This window comes from Mesoplodon densirostris, chromosome 7, assembly GCF_025265405.1.
Source record: "Mesoplodon densirostris isolate mMesDen1 chromosome 7, mMesDen1 primary haplotype, whole genome shotgun sequence".
NCBI classification, from domain to species: domain Eukaryota; kingdom Metazoa; phylum Chordata; class Mammalia; order Artiodactyla; family Ziphiidae; genus Mesoplodon; species Mesoplodon densirostris.
The window spans coordinates 117,721,282-117,736,815 of NC_082667.1; the positions used below are offsets into that span (position 1 = coordinate 117,721,282).

General features: G+C 40.9%; 1 protein-coding gene and 1 long non-coding RNA gene across 4 annotated transcripts in view; one reads left to right on the forward strand and one right to left on the reverse strand.

The window, feature by feature from the left end:
• Positions 1-15,534, reverse strand: part of LOC132493481 (uncharacterized) — a 42,906-nt gene that overhangs the window by 26,753 nt on the left and 619 nt on the right. For all 3 annotated transcript variants that reach the window (XR_009532990.1, XR_009532989.1, XR_009532988.1), the window contains exons 2-4: positions 15,240-15,327; positions 12,019-12,115; positions 3,801-3,938 (exon numbers count right to left, since the gene is read on the reverse strand). This is a non-coding gene — a long non-coding RNA (uncharacterized LOC132493481). The remainder of the gene's footprint in view (positions 1-3,800; positions 3,939-12,018; positions 12,116-15,239; positions 15,328-15,534) is intronic.
• PATE1 (prostate and testis expressed 1) lies at positions 193-2,607 on the forward strand. The gene is given in 4 exon segments (XM_060105597.1): positions 193-277; positions 1,534-1,704; positions 2,475-2,507; positions 2,510-2,607. Coding segments are annotated over 4 exon segments (387 nt in total).

Below are 15,534 nucleotides of genomic sequence, written 5' to 3' on the forward strand. Positions count from 1 at the left end.
AGTCCCTCTTCCCCACAATTTGCCAAAAAGAAAAAATTTTAGAGTCCCTGGTTTCCCTAGGAGCAGGAAATGCCTTTGAAGGACTTCCACAATGTCCCCACCCCAGCCCTTCCCGGGGAAGCCCAATCTGGTAGGTATATAAACAGGCACCTTGCAGCTTCCTGCTCTAACCTGCTGCTTTCTCCCTCCAAAATGGACAACTCCCTCCTGCTAGGACTCCCCATCCTCCTCTGCTGCTTTAGAGGTGAGTCCCTATGGTTGACAGTTGGAGAGACGTGTCCAGGATCCTGGAATGGGTCGGGGTTCACATGACAGAAGTTCTCTTATGAGAGTCATATGGTAACAGAAGCTGTCATTCTGATGCCATGACTTTTGTCCACAACGCATCATGTCCCTGGGACCTTCACCAAAGTCTTAGTCTGCCCTTGCAGAAGGAAACAGGTAGATTATAAAGGAATTGAAAGATTTTCACAGAAGCTGTGAGGTGAGGTTTTTAAAATGAGGTCTTCATAGAGTGTATCTTTTTTTTTTTCCAACAGTACTGTACGGGTCATTTGCAGACAAAGAACATGGAAGTGAGTAGAAATGGATCAGTGGTGTGGGATGGGGAATTTGGGGGGAGGGAGGAGATGAAAGGGGCAGGCTGAGCACTGAGGGTTTAAAAGGAATCCAGAGATAGACCTTGAATTTCAACACTCAACAACTTCTTCCAGCAGGATCAGGCTGGGATGGGAGCTGATTTTAAGTTTGATGAAAAAACATGAGCAGCAGTTGACAAGGCTAAGGATGAGTGTATTAAAAAGCAAGAAAAAGGGAAAGGGGGAAGTGGAATGTTGATTTTTAAGGCACTAGCTGGCTAAATCCAAAGTGTGGCAATTTCATGGATTTCAGATGCTTTCCCCCTTGTCAGCTTCCAGGCGCATGTAGGTAAGAAAGTCACATAGGTCAATTAAAAAGAAGGGAATGAGGCACACACACACAAAAAATGTGCATTTATCTTTTTCCTTTGAGTCTGTGCTGTATCCTAAGAGATGGGTAGGGGAGGCTGAGAGGCCCTCTAGAGGTGAAGAGAATTGAAAAGAGGGAGAGGTGCAGATATGCCACGAGAGGGGGGACTAGGCTTTGGAGGGACATAAGAGTCTAGAGTGGCTCCAGGTTAAGAGAGCAGGATGGGCCTCATGTGTTACAAGGCTTACAGTGACTCTAGGCAAGGGTAAATCTTAGAGAAAATTGCAGGTATGTTTTATCTCTCTTTGCCAGCACAGTCCATGAACTATTTGTTGGTGAACACCGTATTCCTGGTGAGTATGAAGAGGACCTGACCTGATTATCTCAGTTTTGATTTTGTTCCCCTTTTCCTTAACCCTCCACCTGTTTTACAGACTAAAACTTCTGAGACCATAAACTTTAGACCCCCTTTTGACTCAGCCTATTTTAATAGAGGTAGATGCCCATGTTTAATGAGTCTCTGACAAAGCCCTCAGGGCTCCCAGCAGACTTCAAATTTGAAAGAGGAGGTAGGTCCTTTCATAGCAGTGTGAGACCCTCTCTCACTTCGACTTCCCTACTCTCTGGCCCAAATTATAGAAATTATTCAGTGTAGGATGTGCCACCTCCAGTTTCCAGGAGAGAGGTGTTCCAGAGGCAGAGGAATATGTACTGCAACAATGGAAGAGGCTTGCACAACTGGGAGGATTTTCAGAAGTAAGTTGTGGGTTTGGGGAAGGTGGGGCAGAGAAAGCAGACAGGGATACATTAGTCATAGTAGAAAGGTGGGACCTTACTTTAGCTCAGGCAGTCTCAACTCTGGGATGACTGACTATCTCTATCCCATAGCATACCATAATGAAAAACAGATAGAGGTAGTCTCTGAGGGGTGGGGGTCTGTAGCTATGGAATCAATATTTTGAGAAGCCTGAAGAAAACAGAGGAGACTTAACTGAGGGGAAAGGAGAGGCACAATACAGCCAGTGGAGAACAGCTGGATGTTGGAGTGGGGAGGGAAGTTCTTTGTCTTTGTCCCTGCCTGGACCTCCTTGTGGGTGATTTTAAACTGTGAAAATAGAGGGGCCAGTGTTAGCAATAAATATTGACTAAATGGCTCTTCATGGGTAAGACTAAACATCATGATTTCTCAGTTTTCCTAGCCTTTGTGCTGAGCGATTCCTTAGTATTTCTAACCCTTACTTAAACCACTGTTAACATTCCCAGTGGAAACATCCAGCTTGGGCAATCCTTGAATTGCTGCTGTCATTACATCCCCATATCCAGGAATTTTTTTTTAACTACTCTGCTATTGCTTTTCTTTTGGGAAACCCCCAAATTCCAACATCTTCCGATTCTTCACATTTGAATAACCGAGCCTTGAACTACACAAGGTTGTTTTTGTATGCTGGTGCAGGCTGGAAAGAAGGTGTTTTTTTGTTTGTTTTTCCAGAAACCTCTTTGCTGATCTGTTTCTCCTCCTTCTGCAGATGATGGTACACCCTGGTTAACCTTTAGGGGCTGCCTAAAAACTGTGCTAATGTGAACAATATAAAATGGAGTGGCTATTTGGTGAACTTCAGGTGCTGCAGGAGCCATGACTTGTGCAATGAAGACCTCTAGAAATCACTGGTCCTTTTCTGGCTTCAGTCTCTGGATGGGTGACATTGTTGGTGCCACCTCTTCACAATGATTTTCTAAAAAAACACATTTCAGATTGCAAACATATGGCTCTGCCTTCTGCATATGTAAGAAAAAGCCCTCTCTTTTTCTATCAATAGATTCTCTGCCTTGGCCCCTGGCGGGGTGAGGGGTAGGGAACACCTTGAATACAAGATCAACACATCCTGCATGTTGTTACAGAAGCTAATGCTTTCACTGAATACCCAAGTTGCTTCAGAAAAGGAAGAAGATAGGTCACTTCTTCTCCCTGCTCCTTCCCTTCCTTCTGTGACAGAATATTTTCATTTTTTCTCTTGGTACTGTTCTTCTTATCTCACTCCAATTAAAGCGTATAACTCTGGCCTCATGGGGAGGGAGGGGGCAATGTGAAAAGAGATGACTTAAGTCTTCATAAATTTTGTTCATGAATGCTATTACCCGAGAGAGGAGCAGGGCAGAATATAGAAAGAAATTTGTACCAGAGCCATGAAGAGAAAAAGATTTTCTGCCTTGTAGAATGAGACTCTCTATGGAGTTGGGGGTTGGAGAAGAAAAGGAGAGGGCATGCCTGGAATTCTAGAGATAGTATTTGCACTCTGCTTCCCTGGCAAACTCATAGGAAGGCATCAACCCCTAGACAGGGAAGAGCTGTAGTATGCTTCCAAGGAGATGAGACCAGAAGTAGCCACACAAATATTCCCATGCCTGCAGCGTGGCATGGAGGAAGCTGAGACCTGTGGGGTCTGAGGAAGCCATGTGGGTCTGTCCACTAGACATCTCAGCAGCAACCTCTGTGGAGAGCTGTCCCCATGACCAGATGCCTTTCCTCACCCTCCACCTCCACCTCACACATGCTCGGGTCTTCTGCTTGTACAGTTCTAGCACATACATCCTGCAGGTTGTTACAGAACCTAGTGCTTTCACTGAATACCCAAGTTGCTTCAGAAAAGAAAGAGGATAGGTCAGTTCTTTTCCCTGCTCCTTCCCTTCCTTTCCTTTTTTTTTTTCCCTTCCTGGGAAAAAACAGGGGTTGGAAAATGTATGCTCATAAGGATTGATGACTGCTTCCTAACAAACTGGTAGGATGAAGCCTGAAAAGGGTGATTAATTAATATTATAAAAATATCATAAAGAAAGTTACATTTCTTCCATACCCATATTGTGTTTTCTTCTTTCTCTCCTCTCCAAACCCTTCTTTAATTTTGTCAACAAATATTTATTTTAAAAGTCCTGTATTTAAGGCACTGCTGGACCTTAGGATACTGTAGTCATGATCGCTGTCCTCATGGTATCTAAAGCAAGAATGAAAATATAAAGAGATAATTAAATATGCAAGTTGAAACAAAATGATAAAAAATAAACAGGTGGGAATATTTGGTATAAAATATAACAAATCAAAAAAAGCCCACAATAGATGAAATATTATATGTATTTCTTGAAAAAGATGAGCAAAGAATTAGGCAGTTGGAAGACCAGAATGAGGAACTCTCCCAGAATACAGTAATAAAGAAGAAGATGTAGAAAAGATGACCATAGAATAGAAAGGCTTACAGAGTACAGACCTAAGAAATAAGGAAAAACATAAGCTAAATATAGTAAAACATAAGTTATATATAGTAAAACATAAGTTAAAGACTATAAAAGATGACAAATCTTTAAGCACTTCCAGTAAGAAAGAGCATGAAAAGCATAAAGGGAGAAAGAATAAATGCCAAAGTCTTAACAAAGAAACTTAGAACAATGTATAAATTCAGAAAAAGTCATGTCTAAGTGATGGTATGCTTTTACCGGTATTTTTTCAAGCCAACTACTGTATCTTTCAGGAGGTTTTAATAGCTTTCTTTACATGGATTTTTTCTGTTGTATATGAGATTCCATTTTATATTCTAAGTTGTTATTGTAATGCAAAGGCTATTAATAACTGAATGTTAATTTCATGTCCTAGTACTTTAATAAATTATCATTATATCTCAGTTTTTCTATTGATTCTTTTGGTTTCATAAGATTTTTTATACACTCTTTCATTTGAAAAAGAAAATAGGGCTTCCTTGGTGGCGCAGTGGTTAAGAGTCTGCCTGCTGATGCGGGGGACACGGGTTCGTGCCCCGGTCCGGAGGGATCCCACATGCCGCGGAGCGGCTGGGCCCGTGGGCCACGGCCGCTGAGCCTGCGCGTCCGGAGCCTGTGCTCCGCAACGGGAGGGGCCACAGCAGTGAGAGGCCCGCGTACTGCAAAAAAAAAAAAAAAAAAAAAAAGAAAAAGAAAATAGTTTTGCCTCCTCCTTTCAAATTCTAAGACCTCTAATTGCTTTCTGTTGTCTAATTGCATTGGCTATACTTCTAATATTATATTAATGAGCTGTCCTTGTCTTATTCCTTATTTTAGCATGACCATCTAATGTTTCCCCATTACATAAAATAGTGGCTTTGGGACTGAGGTATACATCATTTTATCATGTTAAAGACATATTCATTGGGACTTCCTCAGTGGCGCAGTGGTTAAGAATCCACCTGCCAACGCAGGGGACACGAGTTCGATCCCTGGTCCAGGAGGATCCCACATGCCGGAGCAACTAAGCCCATGCACCACAACTACTGAGCCTGCGCTCTAGAGCCCAACTACTGAGCCTGCGTGCCACAACTACTGAAGCCTGCATGCCTAGAGTCCATGCTCCGCAACAAGAGAAGCCACCACAATGAGAAGCCCGTGCACCACAACGAAGAGTAGCCCCCGCTCACCGCAACTAGAGAAATCCTGTGCATAGCAACGAAGACCCAATGCAGTCAAAAATAAATAAATAAAAATAAATAAATTTATAAAAAATAAAGTACAAAAAAAAGATACTCATCAATTTCCCTTTTATTGTTTCTTTTTCATATAAATGGGTGTTAAATTTTGTCAAATGACTTCTTGTTTCCTTTGAAGATCATCTGATTTTTCTCAGTTATTATAATACTATATTAATTGATATTTTTTAACATTAAACCACTCTTATATCCCTAGAATAAGACTCACATAGTCATGATGTATAGTAAATATATTGCATTAATTGGCTCCAATTATTCACCCCTCGTTTTGTCTACATCCTCTGACCTATAATTTTTCATTGTCCTCCCATTGTAGGTGGGATAACCTGCCCAGTCTCCTAATTCTAGGCTTGGTCATGTAGCTTGCTTTGGCCACTGGGGTGTCAGCAAACTTAATGTAATCACAGGTTTAAAATGGGCTTGGGTCTTGCCCGAACACGGGTTCGAGCCCTGGTCTCTGAAGATCCCACATGCCATGGAGCAACTAAGCCCGCGCGCCACGACTACTGAACCTGTGCTCTAGAGCCCATGAGCCACAACTACTGAGCCCACAAGCCACAACTACTGAAGCTCACGCACTTAGAGCCCATGCTCCACAAGAGAAGCCACTGCAATAAGAAACACACACACCATAACAAAGAGTAGCCCCTGCTCTCTGCAACTAGGGAAAGTCCGTGCGCAGCAACAAAGACCCAATGCAGCCAAAAATAAATAAATTAATTTAAAAAATATATAGATATTTTTTAAGCCACTGAGTTTTTAAATGGTTACTCAACAAAAACTAAATGATTCATTATATATTATCTCATCTGCTTTTGAAATCTGCTAATATTTTGTTAAAGATTTTTAAATTGAAGTATTTTTATAAGTGAGATTTTTATAGTACTCTATATTATATAAACTCAAATTGGATTTAGATATTAATATTTGCTTAATAAAAACAATGAAATTTCCTTTCCTCATCTATAGTACAAAATAGTTTAAGTAGCATTAGGATCATCTAATCTTTAAAGGTTTTTTGGAAGATTTCTGTGTAACTGTACAGGCCTAATGCTTCTTTGGTAGGTGATGGGAGCTCTTTTATAATTTTCTCTATTTCTTTGATAGAAATCAGTTTGTGTAGACTTCCTAATTCTACTTTGGTCAGTTTGGGTAAAAATTCTATTTTCCTAGAAAATTACCTATTTCAATTATTGCTTATATCCATTTGTGTGGAATTATACAAATTAGTTTTGAAACTTAAAGTAAATATTTGTTTAAGTTTCCTCAGTTTGGATACTTATTTATCCTTTGCAATATCTAATTTTTTTTTTTTTTTTTTTTTTTTTGCGGTACACTGTTGTGGCCTCTCCCGTTGCAGAGCACAGGCTCTGGACGCACAGGTTCATCGGCCATGGCTCACGGGCCTAGCCACTCCGCAGCATGTGGGATCTTCCCGGACTGGGGCACGAACCCGTGTCCCCTGCATCGGCAGGCAGACTCTCAACCACTGCACCAGCAGGGAAGCCCTGCAATATCTAATTTTTAATATTTGTGAAGTCTTTTTTAAAAAAATTATATGTTAACTTGTGATTTGCCTATTTAGATGAACTTTTGAGTTCATTAGTTATATATTTTTTTCTGTTTTCTACCTGTGGCAGACATATCCTAAGGTATGGGATATACCCAATCAGTCACACACTTGGATAACCCCCTGTCCCTTGTGTGTGGGCAGAAACTGTGACTTGATTCTAACCAATAGAATATAGCAAAGGTGATGGGGTGTTACTCATATTATCATGTTATATTGTATAAGACTCACTTTGCAGACTAGAGAGATTCTCCCACTGGCCTTAAAGAAGAAGTGATATTAAAATTGCCTATGGGGGACTTCCCTGGTGGCGCAGTGGTTGAGAGTCTGCCTGCCAATGCAAGGGACACGGGTTCCAGCCCTGGTCTGGGGGGATCCCACATGCCGCGGGGCAGCAAGGCCCGTGGGCCACAACTACTGAGCCCACGTGCCACAACTACTGAAGCCCGTGCGTCTGAAGCCTGTGCTCTGCAACAACATAGGCCACCTCCATGAGAGGCCCGTGCACTGCAGTGAGGGGTGGCCCCCACTCGCCGCAACTAGAGAAAGCCCACGCACAGCAAAAAGACCCAACGTGGCCAAAAATAAATAAATAAATATTTTTTAAAAAAATTGCCTATGGGGATGGCCACATGGCAGGGAACTGTGGACAGCCTCTGCAAACTGAAAGAGGCCCTAGCCAATAACCAGAAATAAAATAGAAACCTAGTCCTATACTGCAACAAGATTAAGTCTATCAACAACCAGAGGGAGCTTGGAAGTGGATTCTTCCTCAATTAGGTCTCCAGATGAGAACATGGCCTGTCCTACACTTGACTGCAGCCTTGTGGGATTCTGAGCTGAGAACCCAGCTAAGATGTGCCTGGACTTCTGACCTGTAGAAACTGTGAGATAAAAAATGCGTGTGTTTTGAAGCCACTAAGTCTATGGTACACAGTTACAGAAAGTAAGCCAGCCAAACGAAAATAAAACCCTAACTCTTAGATTTCTACATTTATTTATTGCTAGTTGTTTCCTTCTCTCTGCTTACTTTGTTTTTCTTGTTCTGCTACTTTGAGTGTTTAATTCATTCATTTTCTTTTTTCATTTGTATGTGTATTTAATGCTGTGAATTTTCCTCTAGTAAATGCTTTTGCTGTATTCCAGTTTCTATGTCATGTTTTTCATGTTTGCTGTTAAGAAATTCTACATTTTTTTGTTCTTGGATTGCTCTTTTGACATAGGAGTTGCTTAAGAACATGTTTCTAATATTTCCTGGTTGTAGAGTCTTTTCAGTCTTGTTTTTAGCTTTAGTTTATTGCATGTGGTAAATAAATATTGCTTATATTATTTCTATTTCTTGAAATTTTTTGAGTATTTCTTTGAGGCTTTGCAAAGATTTCCCAAGTTTAGATATTTGAAAGGACTCACCAGACTTCACAGAACATACTTATTCTTTATGGAGCATACTTACTCACAGAGCAAACAAAGTACCACTTTTATTTAAAGACAAAGGATACAATGCAACAAAAGAAAGATGCAGGCAAGCATTGGGGAAATCTGACATTCCATGCATAGGCTCCCCAAGAATCCTTATTTGCATATAGACTATTCTCTGTCACTAGACTGAACAACCAAGATCTGAGTGAGGAATCTTGGCTTCAGGAGAGTTTAAAACAGAAGTTCTTAATGAGGGTGTATGTAACTGGGGTGAGGGTGGGGTGTTAATGTCTCTCTGACCACATGCTCAAGCCAGGCTGGAAAAAGTTTATTTTACATCAGTAAATAAAATGTCCTTGAGGAAGGAGACAAGATGGTGGAATAGAAGGACTTGAGCTCACCTCCTCTCATGAAAATATTAAAATCACAACAAACTATGAACAACCATTGACAAAAAAGACTAGAACCTACCAAGAAAGATATTATACATCCAAAGACAAAGAAGAAGCCACAACAAGATTGTAGGAGGGGTGCGTACACAATATAATCAAATCCCATACATGCTGGGTGGGTAACCCACACACTGGAAAATAATTATATCACAGAGGTTCTCCCATAGGAGAGTACTAAGCCCCATGTCATACTCCCCAGCCTGGGGTTCTGGAATCAGGAGGAGGAGCCCCCAGAGCATTTGCTTTGAAGGCCAGCAGGGCTTGAATGCAAGAGCTTCATAGAACTGGAGGAGATAGAAACTCCACTCTGGAGGACATACATAAGGTCTCATGCACACCAGGACCTAGGGAAAAAGCAGTGACTTCATAGGAGCCTGGGCCAGACCTACCTGCTGGTCTTGGAGGGTATACTGGCTAGGTAGGGGGTGCCTGTGGCTCACTGTAGGAATGGGGACACTGGTGGCAGAGGTATTGTGGAGTGCTCATTGGCATGAGCTCTCCTGGAGGCTGCCATTTTAACACCAAGACCTGGCCCCACCCAATAGCCTGTTGGCTCCAGTGCTGGGATGCCTCAGGCTAAACAACCAACAGGGCAGGAACACAGTCCCACCCATCAGCAGACAGGCTGCCTAAAGTCTTCCTGAGTCTACAGCCGCCTCTAAACACCCCCCTTGACACAGCCCTGTCCACCAGAGGGAGAAGAGCCAGCTCCACCCCCCAGTGGGCAGGCACCAGTCCCTCCCACCAGGAAGCCTGCACAAACCTCTAGACCAGCATCACCCACCAGGGGGCAGATACCAGAAGCCAAGAGGAACTATTGATACAATCCTGCAGCCTGCAAAACAGAGACTGCAAACACAGTAGGTTAGACAAAATGAGACAGCGGAGGAATATCTTCCAGACGAAGGAACAAGATAAAACGCCAGAAGACCAACTAAGATAGGCAACTAAGACCAACTATGGAGAGAGGCAAACTACCAGAAAAAGAATTCAGAGTAATCAGAGTAAAGATGATCCAAAGTCTCAGAAAAAGAACGGAGGCACAGATCAAGACGATACAAGAAATGTTTAACAAAGACCTAGAAGATTTAAAGAACAAACAGAGTTGAAGAATATAATAATTGAAACGAAAAATACACTAGAAGGAATCAATAGTAGAATAAATGAGGCAGAAGAATGAAAAGGTGAGCTGGAAGACAGAATGGTGGAATTACTGCTGTGGAACAGAATAAAGAAAAAAGAATGAAAAGAAATGAAGACAGTCTAAGAGACCTCTGGGACAACATTAAATACACCAACATTCACATTAGAGGGGGTCCCAGAAGGCGAAGGGAGAGAGAGGGCCTGAGAAAATATTTGAAGAGACAATAGCTGAAAACTTCCCTATCATGGGAAAGGAAACAGTCACCCAAGTCCAGGAAGTGCACAGAGTCTCATACAGGATAAACTCAAGGAGGAACATACCGACACACATATTAATCAAATTGACAAAAATTAAAGACAGAGAAAATATTAAAAGCAACAAGGGAAAAGCGACAAATAACATACAAGGAAATCCCCATAAGGTTATCAGCTGATTTTTCAGCAGAAAATCTGCAGGCCAGAAGGGAGTGGCATGATATATTTAAAGTGATGAAAGGGAAAAACCTACAACCAAGAATACTCTTGTTCAGATTCAATGGAGAAATCACAAGCTTTACAGGCAAGCAAAAGCTAAGACAATTCAGCACCACCAGACCAGCTTTACAACATACGCTAAAGGAACTTCTCTAGGCAGAAAAGAAAAGCCCACAACTAGAAACAAGAAAATTACAAATGGGAAAGCTTAACAGTAAAGGAAAACATATAGTAAAGGCAGGAAATCAAGAGGAGAGCACAAATGCACGACATCGGAAATGCATGTGAAATTAAGAGACTAGCAACTTAAAGCCATCTTGTATACATATAGACTGCTATATCAAAACCTCAGGATAGCCACAACATTAAGGCATCAAAGGGTTTCCTTCCTCCCCAGGGTTCCCCTGTTTCTTTCTTTCAGTCCTACTCTAGGTCAACCCTTGGGCCAATTATTCTCCTAGGTATCTTACTTTCCTTCTTCATTCCAAAATTAAAATTCCTTCTCACAACCTCCTAAGGCTCTGAGAAATCAGGGTCCTTTTCTCTCTGAGCCTCAGGTTGAAACTACTTTCTATGAAGCCACCTAAAGGCTGGCTTTACTCTGCTACTTCTCCTTGGACTGTGGGCACAGAAATTTTCCGATATTTTCCCTTCTGCACACAAAAAACTCTACTTGGTTCTTAATTCTTTTATTTCTAAAAATGTAAACATCTATAAGAAGTACAGCAGATACAAAGAAACATGGTGTAAAGAAAACCTCGTTCACCATCTGGCATGTCCTGTCTAAGACTTTCATTTATAAGAGGCGGTTCTGAGTTGGAGATGGTTTTGCCCCCACAGTTGGCATTTGGTGATATCTGGACACATTTGTGATTATTATTATTGGGATGCTACTGCATCTAAAGTGTAGAGGCCAGGGATGCTGCTCCACATCCTACAATGTGCAGAACAGTCCTCCCAAACAAAAAATTATCTAGCCCAGAATATCAACAGTGCTGAAGTTGAGAAACTCTGATTTACAACATCACCATATTTCATTCCACCTCAACTCATATAGCATCTGCCCCTCCCAGCTGGGGCAGCTCACTGATTATTAGGAATTTCAGGACAGGAGTTTTGCTCCTGAGTGAAAGGAAGTAATTAAATGTTCTGATTTAATGGCAGGACATTTAATTTAAAATTTAATCCAACCACAGTGAATTCCATTACACACAGAGCTTTGATATTTGTGGCAAATAACAGCAAATATGAGACATATACCTGCCCTCAAAGAGCTTGATCTTCTTGGGAGGAAAAGAAATACAACACACGTGAAGAAGTAATAAGAATAAAAAGCAAGATATGAGTATCAGTGCTTAAGACATAAATAAGAATGATTGGGAATAACAGATTTGAGTTGGCCCTTAAATAGATTTAAAATGAAAGCGTTTTAGAACTGAAAGCAATTAACATAATATCTAATGTAACTCCATTTAACAGGTGAGAAGAAAAACACAGAGAAACTAACCTGTCCAAATTATGCTGGCAAATTACTGGAAAGAGAACTCTGGTCTCCTGATTCCTGACCCTTGCTGTTTCGTTTACAACCGTTGACTTTGTGACTGCTAAAAAAGAAGAGAGAGAGCTGAGCAGAGAAGGCCCTGTATGAACAATGGTAGAAGTGTACATCATCATAGTTATAATAATAATCATTGCTGAGATTTGAATGCTTAGTGAGTAGACTGGTGAAGGGCTCACATTATGAAGTATCAGAAAGTAAGACTGGAAAGGAACGAGCAGCTTGGGATGAAGAGATAAGATTAAACTAAACAGAATATTAACAGTCTCAGTCTAGGTATTTTAGAAGTTAAATGAGAAATAAAGGTAAGTGCTATAGGAATTCCAAAAAGGGTCAAATTCCAATGGCTGAGGGTAATCAGGCATGGCTTGGTGGGAGGGGTAAATTGGAGATGAGCTTCCAAGAGGCATAGGATTTGAAAGGAGATAAGAGGAGAATCTAGATAAGGAAGGGATCCAAAGTTAAAGAAACCAAGTGGCTTTGAGGACGGTGAAGAAACAAGACTGACTAGAATGGGAAGCTTGAGTAGAGGGGACCTGGGAAATGAGGCTGAAAAGGCAGGATGGGTCCAGATCATGCAGGGCCCCAAGAAGAATGAATTTACTCTGGCAAAGAGAGACCACTGCAGGTGCTTTAGCAGAATAACTTGATTAATGTTTTAGGATGATTCCTCTGGCAATGATGTATAGGATGGACTGAGCCAAGAGAGATAAAAGGGAAGGCAGAGAGCTATTGTTCTCGTAAGAACAGAATAAAGAATATTATAAAGACTAAAGAATACTATACAATAGTTATAATGCAGTGAGTTATTCATAGACACTATGCTAACGTACTTTTTCTCATTTAATTCTCACAGAAAACATACAAAGGAAGTCAAATTATCATCTCCATTTTTAAAATGAGAAAATAGAATCAAAGAGAGGCTACATAACTTGCCCAGGTCACATATCTAGGCAGTGGAGGAGTCAGAATTTGAGCCCAGATAATATGACCCAGAGTCTACAGTCTTAGCTACTATGCCGTATCCTTCAATATTATTAAATGTGTCTGAAAAAATCCAAGAACAAAATAATAGGGCTGAACTAATGATTAGTAGTAAAAAAGGAAATGGAAGGAAGAGAGATGAGACTTTACAAGGGAACAAATGACAGAACTTAATGAGATATATGGAGATGAGAAAGAGTAAAAAATGATCATCTCTTGGGCTTCCCTGGTGGCGCAGTGGTTGAGAGTCCGCCTGCTGATGCAGGGGACACGGGTTTGTGTCCCGGTCTGGGAAGATCCCACATGCCGCGGAGCGGCTGGGTCCGTGAGCCATGGCCGTTGAGCCTGCGCGTCCGGAGCCTGTGCTCCACAACGGGAGAGGCCACAACAGTGAGAGGCCCGCGTACTGCAAAAAAAAAAAAAAAAAAAAAAAAAAAAAAGATCATCTCTTAAGGGGTGAGAGCACGGGGAAATGATAATACCATTCACCCTTGGAAATCACAAGGGTGAATCAAGAGGGGAAAGATGAGTAATATTTCAGATATGCTGCATTTGGAAAGATGAAAAGAAATTCACGTAGAAATTCTAATATGCAGATAAGATAGATTTCAGAAACTCAGGAGAGAGTAAGGATTGAAATTATAGATTTTGAAATTATCTCACATAAAATGAATAGTGGAAACAAAAAAAACTATTAAGCTCTCCAAGGGAGGAAAAAAAAAAAAAAAAAGGACCAGTCCTTGGAGACCAGCAACAATTGAAAGGCAGAGGAGAGAGGCAGGAGCAGAAGCAGGACAGGGTAGTCTCCCAGAGTTCAACAAATAAGAGTTTCCAGAAGAGAGCAGGCTGCCTTCTCTTTTCACTCTGTACTCTCCTGAAGATCTCCTTCTCACCTATTCCTTAAACTACCATCCACACACATGCAAATAAAGATGAGAGAGGTCTACAGTTGAAGGAGTTTGAAAATGTCAACAAAGGGGTGAGGTAAGCAAAGATATCATAAGGAGTGATTAACTTAAACATGAGGATATAACCAGTTGAAAGCAATATTCGAATGCATAAAGATGCTGATGCGTTAATTAAACTAGCTAGGCTGAATCAGGGAAAGCATCTAGAAAAGGATGCATTACTACCGAAAGGTAAGGAAACCATGTTAATCTATGTCACTTAGACACAATCAGCAAAATTCAGATTATGGGAAACTTCACAGAACCAACAACCTGGTTCCTTCAACAAGCAAATTGTAAGGGAAAAATATGGAGGTGGAACTTGTAGAATAAGAGAAGCTCGAAAGAATACGTATCAACCAATCACAACGTGTGAAATGGACTGGGTCCTGGGTTAAACAAGCACAGTAGAGAAAAAAAAATTACGAGGCAAGTAGAAAATTAAACTGGATATTTGATGATATTAAGGAAATAGATGAAATATTTTAGCTGTAATAATAATATTGTGGTTACGCTTTTTAAAACTCCTTTATGCTTTTAGAAATCATACTGATATATTTATAGCTTTCAGATGCCTGCTATTTGCTTCAAAGAAACACAAGAGGAGTTATGTAGATTTCGCCAGGAGTTAATAATTGTTGGGGCTGGCATTGAGTTCACGGAGCTTCATTTTTTCCATATGTTTGAAACTTTCCTTAATATATTTTTTTAAAACATGCAGTTTGGTTTGAAGGAATAGGATTTCCTTCCATATACTGTAGTTTAGATGGTCCTGGTTAAGTTTTCTTGACCTGGGTTCAGTGGATTTCAAGGAACCACAAGGATTATCAAATCAGATCTAGACAAAGCTGGAGGATGAAGTGGTCCACCAAAAAACAGGGATTGAGTTGAACACAAGATACCACTTGAAAGATGACAGAAGATAGATCCTTCAAGTTATTGATTAAAGGGTTTCAAAGATAAAATTTTAACATAAAGGACAACAAGAAACTAATGGTGTGTGTGTGTGTGTGTGTGTGTGTGTGTGTGTGTGTAAGGAGTTTGTTGAATGAGCAAAGCAGTAGGTAAGAAAAATGACTCTGTCTGCTCTTGTTTCTAAGACAAATTCAATGCCACTGAAAAAGACATGCAGCTATGAGATGACCAAACCTAAACGTGGGATATTTGTTCATGAGAAAAGAATGTGTGCACTAAAGTCGTGTTAAGACACTGGAGATCTAGGGGTCGGGTCATTCAAACCTTCACAAACTACTTCTGTCTTCTTCTCCTTTATTCCTTCTTCTTTCCTCCAACAAATCCAAAGTGCCTTAGAGGTAGTGCAAAGGCCCTAGGACAAAGGGGTAAGAGTCAGAGGCAATATGAAGTTTGGAGGAAAAGATTACGGATTATTTTCTCCCTCTCTGAATCCTGAATTTAATAGTGTAAATTAAATTTGTCACCTTCCTATTTGTTGTGAGGTGGGGTACAGAACGCTCAGGACGAGGAGGACAAGTTGCTTTAGTTAGGTTGCAGGGCAGTGATGAGGTCACTGAGC